Genomic DNA, 19,393 nt, shown 5'->3' with positions numbered 1-19,393 from the left:
ATAGTGGTTTTTTTCTTCAGCTTTGTCCTTCTCCTCTTGGACTCTCTTTTTCTAGGATTGCCATGGAAACATACATCCGTCAGAGGCAGCTAATCATGTCTCCTCTCATGCCGTCTCGTGTCATTGGTGAGAACGAGCCACTCGTTGCAGTCTTCAACAAGGTCATTGCAACGCGTGAGGTCAACCACAAAGGACAGGGTAATCCAGACCAATAGGCCAAGAAATGAATCTTTGCTTCTTGTCTCTGGGGAGAAATGTGACCTTGTGGAAGTTTCTTGGCTGTTTCTTGAACATTTGGAAGGTTTGAGAGAATGAACGCAGGATCACTTTGATATTGTCAAACTGATTTGCATAGAGACCGAATAAGATGTGAAGATGCATGTCCTCCAGGATGGTTCAGCTGTAAATTTGAATATCATCCAATTTGAAAAATTTCATTCTGTTTTTAATTGGGAAGATTACTAGAGCTGTCACTAATGATCATCACCAACATGACCAGTTTAATAGTGTATGAAATGAGATTTTTTTTTCTGGTCACATTTTGAGTCAACTTGGAGTTTTATTAATTTAGTTAATATTACACATTTATTTTAAATACTAGAAAACCTCATTGCTAAATCGGTCATGGTAATGCATTTACATACAGTTGATTTTAAAATAGACAATTCACTTTTTAAATATTTATAAAAGCACTTTTTTAATTGTGAAATTGTAAAAAAAAAAAAAAAAACATTTCTATTTTAAAGTATTTTAGGAATATGTCGTAAAAATACCCTGCATATTAATTTCAGCATTCATGTGTACCTCTCACTTTCTATGATTATAAATTTTATCTGCCTTAACACATATTAACACCTTAAACAAATATATTGCTTAACAACTAGAATAGAAATAGAATAGAATTTAGAATAGTCCCTCAAAATGAGAATGATGCAATATTCAGACAAAATAATCTGGGACATTGTTTGGCATGTAAATGCACACATTTAGCTAATGCGTTTTATATTGAGTTTGTATTTTTTGTTGAGAAACTTGATTTCAATTTCAACTTAATTTTACATTTCTTTTTTTAACATTCGAAGTATATATTCTTTTCATTCTAATTTTAGTTTTTCATTTGTTATTGGACATATTAGCCATTGATTCTGCAAGGCTTTATTCTGAGAGATTCTGCTCCCTCAGGGCTTGAGTTTGTTGTCAGACGAGACCCGTCTGACCTTATAACTCCATGTTTTTGCTCTCAGGTTTGTTTGTGACCCTAAAGCTGCTCCCTGGAGATGTGTTTCAGGTTCAAAAACATTATCCTCATTTTATGGATCGCACAACAGCTATAGTCAGGAAAATGGGCTTTCCTGAAATTATCCTGCCAGGTTGGTCTGCACATCTGTCTGATCGTAACGTCTTCATCTTAATAGCAGTGCTATTAAAGTTTTTCTGACCCTCAAAGACCCTCTTTAGTAAATCCATTTGCAGTTGTCTTTTCTTCCTTTTCTTCCAATGACCATTACTAGACAGCTGAAGAACATACATCTAGTTAATGCTGCAATGTCTCTACAGGTTATGTAAGGAATGATATATATGTTACGCTGCTACAAGGAGAATTTGATCGCGGCAAGAAGAAAACCCCCAAAAATGTCGAAGTTATTATGAGCGTGTTGGATGAAGAAGGAAATCCCATGGAGGTACAGAAACCCTGTAACATTAAATATTAACTAACATTAATGTCTGGGCGCAATTAGGAAATTCCCACACCATCGCTTAATAAAGTGTACTTTCTTGTAAATTCGTGATTTAATACAAATGTCACAAGGAAAAAGTTTCAGTTAGATATATTTGTGTCAAAAAACATGGGATTACACTGGCTTAATGCTTTAGGAAATACCACCAAGGTCATTTTAATATGAATAAAAAACACCTTCTCTCATTCCATTGTCCTCCGTTCTTCTCGTTTATGTTGACTTACAGTTTTCGCTTTCGCTCTTTAGCATTGGCCGCTCTTCCCCCCCTTTATGTGTGTGTTTTGACAGCAGAACTGTTGCTGCCATAAAAACATTGCAGATCTTTCTCCTTCATGAAACGGCTGCTGTCTTTAAACGTCCAAACACACAGCACAGAAAGCTTGGTACAGCGCTGTTCTTGCCAAATGCTATTTCAAGATATAATGTACATATATAAACATGTCCTGTTTACACTCATGAACCAAAAGACTACGAGAAACTCATTCTGAAATGCTTTCCTAAAAGAGAGATTTGAGCTTGTCTTTTAGTCTTGATGTTGTTTTATATGGTGCACATTATGCAACACAGTTTCCTTTAACTCTTTAAAGTTGTGTACTGCCAGTTGAACTTCTACTGCTGCAAACCACTTACTGTACCAGAAAATAGAAACTATTTTTCCACATTTTCATTCTCTCTTCAGAAAGCCATATTTCCTGGAGTTGGTTATGAAGGGATCACTGAATACAAGTCTGTCATCTACTATCAAGTCAAGCAGCCCTGCTGGAATGAGACGGTTAAGGTACAAAAACAGGACGAAAACAAAAGCAAAGACATCTGGGTTTAGGTTTCTGATGTGTTGAAGCTAAAGTCCCTTGTCTAATGTAAAGTGCCAATCTACAGTGCAACCCTGTATTACGTAGCTTGCAGATCAAGTGTTGTAACCTATTATTCAAATTATTCAAAAATCACATACAGTAAGAATGATTTATATCAGCTGTTTATATGTATGTAGCGTGTTTAGTTTATAGTAAATAAATATGAATTATGTATAATTTAACTTACAATCTGCAACACAAATTTTAAAGTACTCAAAGAAAGACATTTAATTTCAAAGTAATTTTTCATTTTTTATAAAATCCTTAATTGTCACTGTTTGGATGTAGTGAAACACACACAGATATACGTAATAGAAAATAGGCATTTATTTCTTTCATGGCTGAGAATTTAACAAATAGTTGTAATCTCAATCAGAGGAATGTATAAAATATATATTTTTGTGGTGTTTAATCTTCTGATTAAGTGGAAAAATAAAAGTTCTACAAAATGCATCATATTTTGTGAGGAAGTTTGGCATACTATAATAGAGCAAAACAGTCACTATTTTTGGAATTTGCAAAATAAAATGACTGAGAAACTAGTACTCGATTAATTGTGCAACTAAAGTTGCATGACTGTGTGAAATGCATATCATCAGAGAGTATGTTCTCTTTTTTTTGTAGTCGCCAGGATTTTTTCTCATTTTAAGCTCAAATATGTTCTGTCTTCTATTTGATTGCACTATTTTCACTGCATACACCTGCCAATTTATTGCTGCCTAGCAAGAAAAAAAATCAAATTTCTGGCAAAGTTTTTCATGTCAAGGTCGATGTGCTAAGAAGAGCATTGATGCCCTCGACATGAGACTTAAGTGCTACATCAGGGTTCATATTAATTAATTCTCTTCTGTCCGTCAGGTGGCCATTCCCATTGAGGATGTGTGTCGATGTCATCTGAGGCTCACCTTTAGACACAGATCTTCTCAAGATTGTGAGTCTCATAGAGACATTCACAGAACCTTATAGTAGATGGCGCTGAAGTCGCTAGAACTGTGTTTTGAAGCTAAGAGCTATAATACGTGTTCTCTTTTGTGTTTCCTTAATGCATTTCTGCAGGGTTTCTCAACTTTTTAATGCAGGTCACGTTTGTAGTGTGCATTTCACTTTGTATTTTATGCACAAGAAAACCTGCATAATTTGCTTGTAAGTCCAACAAAGGCCAAAAAATGTATGCTTAAAAAAACGTCTTATATATTTTTTAACAAGTTAAGTCTATATAAGCTGGAGTTCATACAGATCTCACTTTGACCCCATTAGCATTTCTGCTGACCCCAGGTTGAGAACCTTGCGCTATTGTTTTTCAGTTGAGTATCTTTGTGTTTACATTTCTGTAGCTAGAGATAAGTCCGAGAAGCCTTTTGGCATGGCTTTTGTTCGCCTGATGAAGTCGGATGGCACCACACTTCCAGATGGAAGACATGAACTCATTGTCTACAAGGTGGGCATCTTTAAGGAATGTTCTTGGTTTAGTCTGCAAAATAAAAAAAAGTGTTCTGCATGTTATCATGGATTCAGTGTCATATAATTGCCTAATGACATTCAGTTTGACACATTTCCAGTTTTATATCCAGTTTTACAAATTTGTTGCCATGAAAACATAATACTTAAAATGTAAAAGTGGCAAGAATAACTTTACAGCTCAAATAATGTACACATTTTAACATAAAATTTGTGTTTTTGTAAAATTAAAAGCTTTGCATTTCTGTCACTTTTTTTGTCAAATTATGTTTTTGTGGCTATATTACTAATTCATTGATCCAGATTAGTTTTAAAAATGAAGCATTTTCTCCATACAATAGTAAAATAGAAAAGAAAGAATAGTACTTTAAAGTTGAATATTGGAAGGTTTTTGCTGCTTCATATTTTTGCTGAAATCTTTTCAGGATTTGGTGAATAGAAAGTTCAAAAGAAGGACATTTATTTGATATGTTTTGTAACATTATGAATGTCCTTTACTGTCACATTTATATACATTTTCTGCATTCTTGCTGAATGTATTAATTTCGGTCAAGAATATAGTTTCTTGCTGAAAGAGTTTTGGTTTCTAAAATCATCTTGACATATGACTTCTTCATGTTGGTCTGATTGCTTCTATTACTCTCATTTGTAAGGCGTTTTGGATAAAGCGTCTGCTAAATGATTAAATGTAAAATGTAAATGTAATGTAGATCTCTTTTCTGAACTTCCCTTTGAAGCAGCAGTATCTGTTTCTACAGGTTGATGTGAAGAAAGCTGATGATGCCAAGACATATTTGACTCTTCCTGGCTCGTATGCAGAAGTGGAAGAGAAAGAGAGACTGACGGGAAAATCCTTTCATCATGCCGGCATCATTCCCATCACCAAAGACAGCTTCCAGATCGCCTCCCTCACCTGCTCCACAAAGCTTACACAAAACGGTAAGATGCATTTCCTTTTATATCATTTTTTCCAAAAACAAAATTGAATTCATGTCTTTGCAAACCTGACATTTACTGATGCCTCTGCATTTTGACTTTAGATAGTAGATATTGTTTTTAGACACATTACTTCTTTTCCTCATGCTGTTGCATGGCTTCTAAAAACAACGGGAGAGATGAGCGTAGATAATTACAAAAGTTTCATTTCGGCCAGAACTATCACTTTAAAAGCCACATGTAACCATATGAGACAGCCAAGTTCTTGTGTTAGTTGGCTTTTTTATAACTTTTTTAATTTCCTCTGACTCAGTTGACCTTCTGGGGCTTCTCAACTGGAGATCAAACACTGAGAGACTTGAAGAAATTCTTCAGAAACTGATGGAAGTGGAAGGAGGAGAGATTATTAAAGTAAGGGTGTTAGAAAACACAACATTTGGCCATCTATAAAATGATGCTTTTATGATCTGAAGTTTTTTGTTGTGTTTTCCTCTAGTTCCTGCAGGACACACTGGACGCTCTCTTTAATATCATGATGGAGACCTCAGAGGAAGAAACCTACGATACTCTGGTTTTCAATGCCTTGGCAAGTATAGATTATTTAACTCACTTTTGAGACATCCATCAGTTGCCAACCTATGTTTATGATGAATTTCTCCAGTAATGGACAAATTTCCAGCCTGTATACATCTGAAAACTTATTAAAAAACGTATTAAATAACATATTTTTTGTAAGCTTTCGTTTAACTTTCGTGCAGTGTCCACGGAAGCCAAATGTTTCTAATTATCACAAATAGAAATTTACAAAACAAAGTTTATTACTTGTTCAGAACCTTAATCTCAGTGTGAGTGTTGCTCACTAAAAAAGCTTCCCACACATAATATATTAAAAATTATATTTAAAAAATATATAGATTTTCTAATATTTTATTACTTTTCATTTATCTTTATATATATATATATATATATATATATATATATATATATATATATATATATATATTTTTTTTTTTTTTTTTTTACTTTATTAATTTAGTTTGTTTATCATTTTTTATATACATACTAATATGAAATGTATTATTTATATTAATACTAATAGTAACGTGAATACTATTTTATTACTTTCTATTCCTTTTTAGAGATTTTACTATTATTAATAATGACACTTAATATGAATAACATTACTTATTTTTATTAATAAAGAAAAATAGCAATCACATTTAAGTTCATATTTAATAATACAAATATTACAATGTCTAAAGAGTAAAATAGAAAATAGAAATATTAATGATGCTATTATATCAACAATCATATTGATATATAAATTCAGTTAATACTACTACCACTATTACTACTAATATAATCTTGTGACAAAGTAATAAAATATTAATATTATTAATATTATTGTTAATATCAATGGGTATATTCCTTTACATATTCATATTAACATCATAAGGGGTCATATGCCATTATGAACATTATTTGGTGTAATGAAATGTGTTTATGTGGTTTAAGGTTGTTGCTCCTCTATGCCCCGCCTTCTGAATCGCATAGATTTTTACAAAACTCATCGTTCTAAAAAGCGAGGTGTGCTCTCATTGGCCAGCTATCCAGTGCTTTGTGATTGGCCGAATACCTTAAAGCGTGTGATAGAAATGTTACGCCCCTCACCATACTGTGATGCCCTGTGTCCCAGCAACAAACGTATACTTTGCTCTTACTTTTCTAATCGTGATACTCGCTGATCACGCGGCTCTTTGGGACTAAATTATTGCAGAAAAGTTACACTAAAGTTACAAACTGCATTAAGAGCACTCTGCCGCATCATTGTGTGTTCATTAGTTGTGTGTATGAGTAACCTTAATGCCATAACACCCCACATCGCCATCTGCATGTGGGATGTCTTCCCCCTCACAGACACACAGGTCAGATTATTCCACCATGTGATGTGTGCTTGATCTCTACGAAATCCATCTTTTTTTTGGGTGAATTTGATTTATTTCAGCCACATTTTATGACAGTCCTTGAGACGTTTGTGCATTGTAGTGCTTTGAGGTTGTGCATCAAGTCAGAAAATGCAACAATCAAGTTTGTAATAATGACTTTTTTCCGTCTACTCGACCTTGGTTGCATAAAAAGCAAAAAAAAGTTAGTTTTTCAGAGGCTGAGAGTTAAATTAGATGAAATACAATTAAATTAGATTCTCTTCTGAAGAATCATTCAGAACAAGAGACATTTATTACAGAAGTCATTTTGTATTTAATGTTGTCTCACAACTTTAAGATATGAAGTTTATTATAATATGAAGGGCTAGACCTTGTGTTTTTCATTTATTTGTCCAGGTTTTCATCATCTCACTCATCGGCGACATAAAGTTTCAGCATTTCAACCCTGTTTTGGAGACCTACATTAGCAATCACTTCAGCGCTACTCTGGCGTACCAGTAAGAGTCTCTGTTTTTCTTTGTCTTTTGTGTCACAGTTCATGTGTATTAATACATCTTGGCCATTTTTGTCCACATTTAATTCTCACTCTGCCATCACTCTCACCTGTTCTCTGTATACACCTGTCCACAGTGATATTCTCGGTTGTGACCTGTACTGATTTGCAAGCATGCCGTAATTGCCTCGCTTTGCCTTGTCTGTTCACAGGAAGTTGACCAAAGTGTTGAATTATTTTGTGAGCCATGCTGAGAACCCGGCTCACACGGAGCGACTGTATTCGGCCTTGAAAGCCTTCAAGTATCTTTTTTGTTTCATTGTGCAGTCACGGATCCTCTATTTGAGGTAGGGACCGACTCTCATTTGCTCTCAGAAATAGCCTTGAGGAGGGCTTGATTGAACTTGTCCTTCATCTGACAATGTAAATGAAAAAGCAAAAGCGAAAAAAAAAAAAATACTTTAGAAAACACTCACTACTAATAAATCAGAACAAACACGTGGTGCTATTGTACCTCCTCCAAATGAAACACAGCAAAGCCAATTAAATTAAGAACATTGTTCAAAGACATTTTTAATATGGTAAACTTATCTACAGTCCAGCCTGTTTACTGCATAATAAGATTACATGCATCCATATGCAGCATATTTATTGCTCAGTGTACAGATAGACCGACAGACAGACCTTAGTGCTGCTTTAAGGCAATAATCTCTCATACTTTTGCTCATACTTGAAGTTATAGAGTTGAATAAATGCCTACCTCATCCCACACTGTTTGTGCTACAGACAAAAATGATATGAAATCATTTTTTAACGCCCTGGCATCTACCCACAACACCTTACATTCGTTGCACTGATGTTTCCACTCAAATGTTCTTTAAAATTGTTCCTTTTTCTGTTTGTTGTTTGTTAGGTTTTATGGGAAAAGTGAAGATGGAGGGCAGTTTCTCGACTCCATTCGGACTTTATTTCTTTCTATCAGCAATCTGATGGACAGACCTCTGGATGAAGGAGTTAAGATAAAGGCAGGTTTCTACATGGATAAATCATAGACGTTTAGAAGAAACGTTAAAGGATACCTTTGGTGAAAAGAGAGATTTGGAAAATCCACTTTCATTTATTTTCAAAGAAATTAATACTCCTATGAATAAAGATGATCAAAAGTGACAGTTGAGATAAATTCTGTTCAATTTTTGTATTCATTGTTGATTAGAATGATTGCTTGTTGATTTGAATAATTTCTGAAGGATCATGTGACACTGAAGACTGGAGTAATGAAGCTGAAAATACAGCTTTGCTCGGAATAAATTACTTCTTAAAATAAACTCAAATAGAAATTGTATTTATGTTTTAAAATGTTTTGTGTTTCCACTATATATGTTGTGAACTTCCTGTTTATCTGCTTTTTTCCTAGGGAGCAATCTTGAAATATCTTCCCACCATCATCAATGACTTGCAGAAGGTCTTTGACGCTGTAGAGCTCAGGTAAAGTGAATAATGTATATCGCATTGCTGTCAAACATCTAGTCACCAGTTTATAGATTTGGTTTTGAAACAAATTTGTGGCATACTGTTGTTTACCATAATCTGAATAAATAAATACAAATAAAGTCATATATATATAATGCATAAATCATGGTTACAGTAAGGCACGTATAATTGCTAATGAATTGCACCAGTGTTCCTGATGGTTAAAATACAGTAATGTGAAACTTGTATGCTTGATAAATCAGTGAAAACAGTTTATTATTTGAGCTGATTTACGGAGGGTCTTTGGTGCTGTAGATCTTGACATCTTTAACAGTTTGAAGACCAGTGTAGTAGTGTATCTCAGATGAAAAAATTGATGTCATTGCTTATGGATTCTTCCTCTCTTACTTACGTTTTGTGTACAATGTTATTACTTAACATTTTTGTGGAAACCTTTCGTTCTCTCACAGTGTTCAGCTGGCGAAGTTCATTGAAAGCATTCCAGAATTTCAGATGGTGAGGCAGAAGCTGGGCTGTCTGGTGAAAATTGTTGAGAGTAACCTGTTCAAACAGCCAGGTAGGACTTGACAGCCGTTCAGGTCAACATATAATTCACACTAAAAGCTGTGTATCATCCACCCCTCTCATTTTCTCTCTTGTGCTTTTAGACTGCAGAGATGTTTTGTTGCCTCTGATCACAGATCAGTTGAGTGGGCAGCTGGACGATCGCTCCAACAAACCCGATCTGGAGGCTTGTGTCCAGCTGCTGAGCACCGTCCTGGACATGCTGGACTGCAAAGACATGGTGAGCTTGAAGCGGTTGAGGATCCCTAACAACTTCGGCAAGTTATGAGGAGTTTTATTTCTGCCTCAGACCATCTGATGAGCAAAACCGCAGGAGCCAAAGTAATTGGCTGGCTTTCTGCAATTTCCAGGAGTCAGGGAGTACAGGTTTTATCAGTCCACTGGGAAACAGAGATGTGCTTACACATTCCTAATCAATTATTCAGTCCGGTTTTTACAATAAGGCTCAGTCATTTTTACTTCCTCGCTGAAAATGTACACTGGCCCCCCGCTAAAAAAGAATGATAGATATTGATTTATCTATGCATTTTTAATATTTGATATAAATATAGACTTTTTTTTGTTATATAGTACATGTAAAAAATGTGCTACAAAAGTTTGTGGTCGGGAATATTTTTGTAATACTTTGAAAAGTCTTTTATGCTCATCAAGGCTGCAATTTGATTGATTACAAATGCAATAGAAACAGTAGTTTTATGAAAAATTATTACACAGCTAATTTTTTTCTATTTAAATGTACTTTAAAATTTAATTTATTCCTGTGATGGCAAAACTAAATAATTGATTAGAATTAAATAAATAAAAAGAACAGCATTTATTTAAATGTTTTGTAAAAGTCTTTACTCTCACTTTTTATTAATATAATGCATACTTGCTGAATAAATGTATCGGTATCTCTTTAAAAAAAAATATTGCGAAGGGTAATAAATAAATGTAATTTCTTTTTAATAAGTACATTATATTTAATTATTGTTTATTTATTTACTCTTATTTTATTTTCATAAAACATTAATGACTGCTTTGTCATTTTCAACACTTTCTTACATTAATGCTGTAGCAAATTTTGCTCTCTTGTCAACTAGCTAATGTCGAACAGAAGTCACAATCTCAGAAAACCATTTTTAGTTTGCAAATCTCAAAAATGAATGTGCAAGAACAATTAAATCAGTACTTTTATTCAACACAAATATATGAAGCAGCACAACTCAATATTGACTAGCATATTAAAATGATTTCTGAATGATCATGTGACACTGAAGGCTGGAGCTGTTCAGCTTTGTCTTTACAGGAATAAATTGCATTTTGAAATATATTACAAAACCTTTATTTTACATGATGATAATATTACACAATATTACTGTTTTTACTGTATTTATTAGCAAATAAATGCATCATTGGCGAGCAGTAAAGACTTGGTCTGGCTACATGAGACTGAATGACTTTATATGCTTACAGACATGATTTTTCAACCATGATGCATTTTGCTGGTTTGTTAATATGAGGTGTGCATTCAAGATCGGTTGACATTTCGGTTGATATGTATTGAGACAGGCAGACATTTCAGGTCAGACTTTTGTGACTTGTGAGCATCTCTTTGCTGGAACAGTTATGCTGCAAATCTCCAAAATAAGGTCATCTGAAGTTGCACCGCTGTTTGTTTAAGAGAGGGAGTCATTTCTGGGTTCATTCAAGAATCCTTCAATGCATCTCATTCACCTTATTTACGCTTTCAGGGTCCCACATCCGGTCATGTGAAGTTAATCGTGGACCGTCTCTTGCGGAGGGTCAACCGTACGGTCATCAACCTGAGTTTGGACTCTCCGTTCATAGTAAGATATTGGCACGCCACAAAATAGAGTGCTGTAGAAAGATTTAACAGAGCTAAATCAACTTAGTTTCCTGTCAAAGCTGCTGTTGTTTCGACTGCACAGCGCTGAAACCCACACACCTTCTGAAACTCATAACAACAGCAGTCTGGACCACTGAACTTAACTTGTTTATTTCTTTGCCCAGGCCCGTGGCTATGAGTTTTCTCAGCAGTGTGGGCAGCACATGTAAAGTTATTGATTATTTCTTCTCTTCCTCTGGACACAGGGCCACTACCTGGCATGCATGACCGCTATCCTGAAACAAATGGAAGACGCACATTACGCACAATACATCAGCACCTTCAAAACCAGACAGGACATTATCGTAAGTCTCCCGCTCTCTCCGCAGGCCCCATCCATCATTGCAGAGCCTTCCGTGCTCTGAGAGTTAAGTTATAAATAATCCACCTTTTACACAGCTGACTGATGCGACGCATGTGGCTCTGTTCCCTGTCGTCTGTTGAAGTGAGTCAGGGTTTAATAGCAGAATGAGATGAGCACAGCTTCAAATTAGCGTCTGTTTTTCCTGCTCAGTCATATCCTTGCGGAACACAAATGTAATTTCACCAGCCTGCATCTAAACTTAGTTTTCCTCTGCATGCAAGTACATGCTCTTAACAACAAGAATCTGTGCTTTTAGGATTTTCTAATGGAGACTTTCATCATGTTCAAAAACCTGATGGGCAACGTGTTTCCGCCCGACTGGATGATCATGAATCTTCATCAAATGAAAGTCTTTCTGCGGGCGATTGACCAGTACTCGGATGTTCTCAACAAATACTTCCTGGACTCCGCTCACTTCCACTTGCAGGTCAGTTTAACAAGGAGTCGTAATGGGGTTTCAAGTACACAATTACCAAAAAAACAAACAGTCATGCTCCTATATTGGCCAAGCCTCAATGCCTTAAAAAGCAGTGATTACCAATGTTGTTCTGAAGGCAACTGAATCAGAACCAGTTCCATTTTTTTCAACTGGAAGATGGCAAGTGTTGTCTGATGTTGTTTTTCAAAAAATGTATAGTGTGTAAGATAAATGTATACTTTTATTCAGTAAAGATGCATTCATTTGATAAGAAGCAATAGTAAGGTGTTTATAATTTACAGAAGAGTTCTGCATAAATGCCATTATTTTTTTAACTTTCAGTTTTTCAAAGAATCCTGAAAACCTAGATGGTGTTTTAATGCCATATTAAAAAAATCTAAGATTACGAGAAGTCGAAATACTACAAGAATAATGTCTGAATGTTTAGAGAATAACACATTTCTAATAAAATAAATACTACAAGATAATTATAATAAAAATAAAAATAAATACTGCGAGAATAAAGTTGACGTGTTTTGAGATTTAATTTGTAGCAAATACGAGATTAAAAGTATAATATTTTGAGAGTATATTAGCCAGGATTGGGACAACTGAGAGTCAAGTTTATAGTGAAATACAAACATGTCTTTATAATGCATTTTTCACTCACTTTAATATGGCGTTACGTGACAGAGCACTGTATTTGCTTTAGTTTAAGTTACGTGAGTCAGTCATCTTTCCGATTTGTTTTATTAAATTAGGCTACACTGGTGTTTTCATGCTTTCATGAATTCACTTTTAATTTTACATTCACTTCTATATCTTGCTATGAACTCGACATAAAGAGGAAAAACATATTTAAAAACACATTGGGTGGCTGGCGTCCTACAAATAATGAATGGAAGATATGAAATATTATTTCCAACCATTTACTGCATTATACCGTGAGTAAAACTGCATCTGAATAATCACTTGAAGAGTTGAAGAGTTGGAGCCCACTTCAACCTTTAGAACGATTTTATTGTTGTTTTTAATTAAATGGTACATGTGAGGAATGAAAGGTTGGATGCCACAGATGTTTTTTTGTGGAGTAGGTGGTGGAATTTTCACAAAGAAAACTCTCTTTCCTTTTGTGAATTGATTCACATGAATACAGCAAACTATCCCTCCACATTAAAGATGTTGAACAATCCATTATTGTAAGACCTTGTGCTTGAACTTGTGCTTCCATCCCAATCCTAAAAACAGCACTAATGAATCCTTAATTTGAAGAATTCTGCTTTCACATGCAGTAAATTGAAGCAGGAAAGCCTCGAGACACGTCCAAATCCAATGTCTGCACCACATCCCACCTGCTAACACCTGCCTGTACTTCATTTGCTTGACTGTTGAAGGCAGCATAGACCCTTCAGAAGCAGGGGTGTCTCACATGGGTGTATTCAAGATGGCATCTAACAGAGAGGTTAAAATATGTACATTTGTTGTGCACTTTGGATAAATATGTATCCCGAAAGCACAAATATAAACCTATGGTTCTTTTTCTACCAGAAAGTCATTCTGCCATAGTTATTAAATATTCAATCAGGTGTCTCTAAAGCTCACTGTCAGAATGTGTTCTAGATCATTAAACATGACATGCATTTGACCATCTGAAATCAGTAGCTGAAATTAATTTAATAAGATTTTGATCATTTCAGTCTGATCTTGACAGATCCTGCATGGATTTTGCCACAATGTAATGTATTAGATGCAATAGCAAACACATGACCACATCATGTGTAAACAGCAAAGTGTTGTTTCTTATTTAATATGTGAACTGGGAATTCATATCCTTTATAATCCTAATGGTCTGAGAGATTGTAGAAAATGGTCATGAAAATCTAATTAATGGTTGTTTTTGGTGCAAAACATTATAACAAGACACCAGAGATAAAAAAAAAATAATAATAATGAAGAAATGTTCTGTGTGTGACACTGTGCAGTAGTTATTTGATCACAGATCATTTAAGCGCTCTGAATATCTCTGAATGCAGTAAGTGTGAAGTTGTCCTGTGCATGTAATTGTTTTACGGGAGAATAATGTTAGGGCATTTCTGTGAATCATTTGAACACTTTTTAAGAGCATGCTCTTATATAACATGTTTTTATGATACTCATTTGTGTTGATCTTTTGGGGAAGCGTATGGATTTTGCACCCACTGGAAGCCTCCTGCACTTTAGGCATTTGGAAAATATCATCTTTTATAACAACGCTTTTGAAAAATACCCAACTGCTAAACTTTCTGTTGCTTGGTTACCATTCATTCAACACCCTGTGCATCCGAAATATTTCCCCCGTAAGACCTCAGTCAATTAAAACAAAAGCAACTGCATTACAGTATATCAATACAAACTAATTGTCCAAATGATCAAAGCAAGACTGGGCCTTACTCATCTGTGATTTATGTAACCCAGAACACATTGAAATCATTTAAAAGCATTTGCCACTGTTTCTGAGCTTTATTGCAGTGATCGAAACAAGGACATTTCTGTTCTCAAAATAATGAAGTCATAAATATTGATTTCCCTCAGTAAATCCTATTTTTTAATCACTATTTACAGATCTCTATTGACACAATGTATAACAAGTATTAAACTTTACTTATGCATGGTTTGTGCATTATAAATGTGTGTGTGTGTGTGTGTGTGTGTGTGTGTATATATATATATATATATATATATATATATATAGAGAGAGAGAGAGAGAGAGAGAGAGAGAGAGAGAGAGAGAGAGAGAGAGAGAGAACGTCCCATATTCTTGTGTGCTATATACCTTCCCCCAGCTGAGTCCCCCTATTACAGTGAAGAAACCTTCTCCATCCTGCAGGATGAGATTAGCCATTTCCAGACTAAAGGAAATGTGTTAATGTGTGGCGATCTAAATGCCAGAACCGGAAATGAACCAGACTTTGTCAACACACAGGGAGACAAATATATCACAAACACCAGCCACTCTCTGCCCTCATACCAGCTAAGAAACAATTATGACAAATCAACAAACAAAAGTGGGAGAAGCCTTCTAGAGCTCTGTCGGTCACTGGGCCTGTATATAGTGAACGGTCGCATACGAGGAGACTCTTTTGGTTGTTACACCTTTAATTCTTTCTTGGGCAACAGTACTGTAGATTACTTCTTCACAGACATTGACCCAGTGCATCTCAGAGCATTCACAGTCAGTCCTCAAACCCCTCTGTCAGACCACTGTAACATTACACTCTATTTAAGACCAACTCATAGCAACGAATCACACAGACAGCCCTCTCATTTACTGAAGCAGCAACCACCCTACAAGTGGACAAATAACAGCACAGAAAATTATCAGAATGCATTAGAAAGTCAAACAATCAAATTACTATTAGACAAATTTATAATGAACACATATCCACAAAATAAAGTAGGCATAAATCTGGCACTAAAGGACATTACAGATATATTCCACCAATCAGCTTCCATGAGCAATTTGAAAAAAATCATTAAAAAGAAAACCAAAAAACACCAATGAGAAGTGGTTTGACGAAGAGTGTAAAAGAATTAGAATGACAGTACGAAATCTTTCAAATCAAAAACACAGAGATCCTGACAATGAAGAACTCCGCCATCAGTATCACGAAGCCCTTAGACTGTACAAACAAACTCTAAGAGTAAAAAAGGAAGAGCATACAGAACAATTATTTCAAGCAATGCAGGAATCAATAAATACCAATAACTTCTGGAACAACTGGAACACTCTCTATAGAGCACAAAAAGAAGAATTGGCCATTCAAAACGGGAACATATGGAGGACACACTTTGAAAATCTGTACAAAACAACTGAAACAAATCCTGCTCGAAATGAATTAAAAACCAAATTAGAAATACTGAAAGAAAAGATTAAAGACAATCAGAACCCCTTGGACTTTCCAATCACAGTAAATGAGCTTACAGATAGACTACATGTGCTAAAACCCAACAAGGCATGTGGCATCGACGGAATATTAAACGAAATGTTAAAATACACCAATGACCAATTCAAAACTGCAATAATCAAATTATTCAACCTTGTTTTGAGAGTAGGATTTTTCCCCGACACCTGGAACCAAGGCCTAATTACACCAATCTTTAAACAAGGAGACAAATATGAGCCAAACAATTACAGAGGCATATGTGTCAATAGCAATCTGGGGAAAATATTCTGTTCGATTATTAATATGAGATTGCAAAACTTTCTCAAAACCCACAAAATCCTAGACAAAAGGCAAATTGGATTTCTGCCCAAACACAGAACATCGGACCACATCTACACCCTCCACACTATCATTGATCGACATGTATACCAAAATAAATCCAAAATCTTTGCTTGCTTTATTGACTTTGAGAAGGCTTTCGACTCGATCTGGCATGAAGGACTCTTCCTAAAACTCCTGGAGAATGGGATTGGAGGGAAAACATTTGATTTGATAAGCTCCATGTATAAAAACAATACATGTGCTGTAAAAATAGGAAATAAGCGAACAGAATTTTTCTCCCAACAACGAGGAGTCAGACAAGGTTGCCCATTGAGCCCCACTCTATTTAACATATATATCAACGAATTAGCCAAAGCCTTAAATAATTCGACTGCCCCCGGCCCAACCCTGACGCAATCAGAAGTTAAATGTCTCCTCTTTGCAGATGATTTAGTGATTCTGTCAAAAACAAAAGAGGGACTACAGCAGCTCCTCGACGTCGTACAGACATTCAGTCAAACGTGGGCTCTCAAAATTAACCTCGCAAAAACTAAAATAATGATTTTTCAAAACAGATCCAGATGTAGGGAAAATAAATACATCTTTCGAGCAGGAAACCAAGTCCTCCAACACACCCATGAATACACCTATCTGGAACTAAAACTGAGTTCTACAGGGAACTTTAATCTGGCTGTGAATGAACTGAAGGCAAAAGCACTGAGAATCTTCTACATGATTAAAAACACTATTCGACATGAAATTCCAATTCAAACCTGGCTAAAAATCCTAAAATCAATAATTGAACCAATTGCTCTGTATGGCAGCGAGATATGGGGACCTCTAAAAACCCAAGATTTTTCAAAATGGGAAAAAGAAGAAATCGAAACTCTGCATACACAAATTTGTAAAAATATCCTAAAAGTAAACAGATCAACCCCAAACAACTCGTGCAGAGCTGAATTAGGACAATACCCCTTGCTGATCAATATCCAAAAGAGAGCGGTGAAGTTCTACCAGCACCTGAAGCGCAGCGAGCCGAGCTCATACCAGGCTGAAGCCCTGCGGTGTCAGGAGCAGAACCTGCAGAGGAGCGCTCTCTCACAGCTGATGCTCAAACTACAGCCAGACCAGCACAGCACCATCCGGCCAAACCAAATTATCCAGTTACAAAAACAGAATTACATCACCTACTGGAAACATGCTACTAAATCACAGAAGAAGATGGAGCTGTACTTAGACCTGAAGAAAGATTATAAACCAGCAGAATACCTGAGCTGTGTAAAAGATCCCAAATTAAGAAAAACACTTACAAAATACAGACTGAGCGATCACTGTCTGGCTGTAGAGAGAGGACGACACAGACAGAGATGGCAGCCGAGAGAGCAGAGAGTGTGTTCACTGTGCTCTCAGAGAGAGCTGGAGACAGAGGAACACTTCTTACTACACTGTGATTACTATCAGAACATAAGAGCTGCATATTTTCACAAATTCCAACATATTAAACCAAAATTTATGACATTACCAAATACAGAAAAATTAAATCACATTTTAGGGGAAAATTCCAAAATGATCACAACAGCAGCAAGATATGTATCAGCCTGTCACAAACTAAGACTGTCAGCCAGTGGACAAAACTGAAGCAAGAGCATTTCTTACATGTACTGTATTTATTTTATTTTTATTTTTTTTGTTATTTGTTGTTGTCTTTTACTTGTTTCTCGTTTGAAGAAAAAAAGGAGAAAGTATACATATACTTAATTATTTTACGAATCTGTTTTTGTTTTATGTATTATATAATTGTTTATTCCTTATTCATGTAATGTACAATGCTTTGGCAATACTGTGCAAGTCATGCCAATAAAGCTCATTTGAATTGAGAGAGAGAGAGAGAGAGAGAGGTAGAGAGAGAGAGAGAGAGAGAGAGTGGTAGAGAGAGAGAGAGAGAGAGAGAGAGACAGAGAGGTAGAGAAAGAGAGAGAGAGAGGTAGAGAAAGAGAGAGAGAGAGAGAGAGAGAGAGAGAGAGAGAGAGAGAGAGAGAGAGAGATATGAAGAGTTCAGATGCAAAAGCCTCCAAGTGCCATCTGTAATTTTCATCTAAAATTAGCATTTTTTTTTTTTTTTTAAATCAGGCTCATATGTTTATGTTCAGTAATTTTACTCTAATGGCAATGTATAGGTTCAATTCAAGTTTATTTGTATAGCGCTTTTTACAATACAAATCCTTACAAATCAACTTTACAGAACTCTACAATATTTAGTAGTAGCTTATAAGTGGTGACTGTCAGTTTGTGCACGTATGACAGGATTTGTAGAAAAATGTATACAAGACGTAGTCAGCCAGATGATGAACAATATTCATATTATTAATAATTAATATATGATGCAGTCACACTTGTAGCAATAATTGTTAGTTCTGTTTGTTGATTCAGGGTTAGCATCATCTGAGGTCCTCTGAGGGTCAGCATCATCTCTTCTCAGGTGTTCTGGATCCAGAGCTTGTGTAAATCCTAGTTACCACGGGATGTAAATCAACAAATAGAGACATCATTAGCATAGCTGCTGTTCCAACAAAGTAAAATTAATTATTTTAACCTAAGCTAAAGAATAAAGGTAAGTAATGATAATTTGTAACTGATATGGAACTTAATAGGTAGCCAGTGCAGAGACTGTAAAATTGGGGTAATATGATCATATTTTCTTGACCTCGTAAGGACTCTAGCTGCTGCATTTTGGACTACCTGTAGCTTGTTTATTGAAGAAGCAGGACAACCACCTAGAAGTGCATTACAATAGTCCAGTCTAGAGGTCATGAATGCATGAACTAGCTTTTCTGCATCAGAAACAGATAACATGTTTCGTAGCTTGGCAATGTTTCTAAGATGGAAGAATGCAGTTTTTGTAACATGGGAAATATGATTTTCAAAAGACAAATTGCTGTCTAATATAACACCCAGATTTCTGACTGTAGAAGAAGTAACAGTTCATCCGTCAATGTAT

The 19,393-nt window shown here is 35.5% G+C and overlaps 1 protein-coding gene across 2 annotated transcripts in view; it reads left to right on the top strand.

Moving 5' to 3' along the window:
* Positions 1-19,393, top strand: part of LOC127963329 (dedicator of cytokinesis protein 5) — a 64,078-nt gene that overhangs the window by 13,658 nt on the left and 31,027 nt on the right. For both annotated transcript variants that reach the window (XM_052563175.1, XM_052563176.1), the window contains exons 12-29: positions 56-198; positions 1,245-1,370; positions 1,558-1,682; positions 2,419-2,517; positions 3,452-3,524; positions 3,928-4,031; positions 4,810-4,990; positions 5,301-5,398; positions 5,484-5,573; positions 7,330-7,430; positions 7,639-7,773; positions 8,340-8,455; positions 8,845-8,911; positions 9,367-9,473; positions 9,565-9,701; positions 11,215-11,310; positions 11,576-11,674; positions 11,990-12,160. In XM_052563175.1, coding sequence (XP_052419135.1) covers positions 56-198; positions 1,245-1,370; positions 1,558-1,682; positions 2,419-2,517; positions 3,452-3,524; positions 3,928-4,031; positions 4,810-4,990; positions 5,301-5,398; positions 5,484-5,573; positions 7,330-7,430; positions 7,639-7,773; positions 8,340-8,455; positions 8,845-8,911; positions 9,367-9,473; positions 9,565-9,701; positions 11,215-11,310; positions 11,576-11,674; positions 11,990-12,160 — 2,068 coding nt within the window. The remainder of the gene's footprint in view (positions 1-55; positions 199-1,244; positions 1,371-1,557; positions 1,683-2,418; positions 2,518-3,451; positions 3,525-3,927; positions 4,032-4,809; positions 4,991-5,300; positions 5,399-5,483; positions 5,574-7,329; positions 7,431-7,638; positions 7,774-8,339; positions 8,456-8,844; positions 8,912-9,366; positions 9,474-9,564; positions 9,702-11,214; positions 11,311-11,575; positions 11,675-11,989; positions 12,161-19,393) is intronic.

The sequence above is a fragment of the Carassius gibelio genome, chromosome B8 (assembly GCF_023724105.1).
Source record: "Carassius gibelio isolate Cgi1373 ecotype wild population from Czech Republic chromosome B8, carGib1.2-hapl.c, whole genome shotgun sequence".
Lineage (NCBI taxonomy): Eukaryota > Metazoa > Chordata > Actinopteri > Cypriniformes > Cyprinidae > Carassius > Carassius gibelio.
The sequence above is the reverse complement of the archived record's forward strand: the minus strand, read 5'-3'. Positions and strand labels throughout refer to the sequence as shown.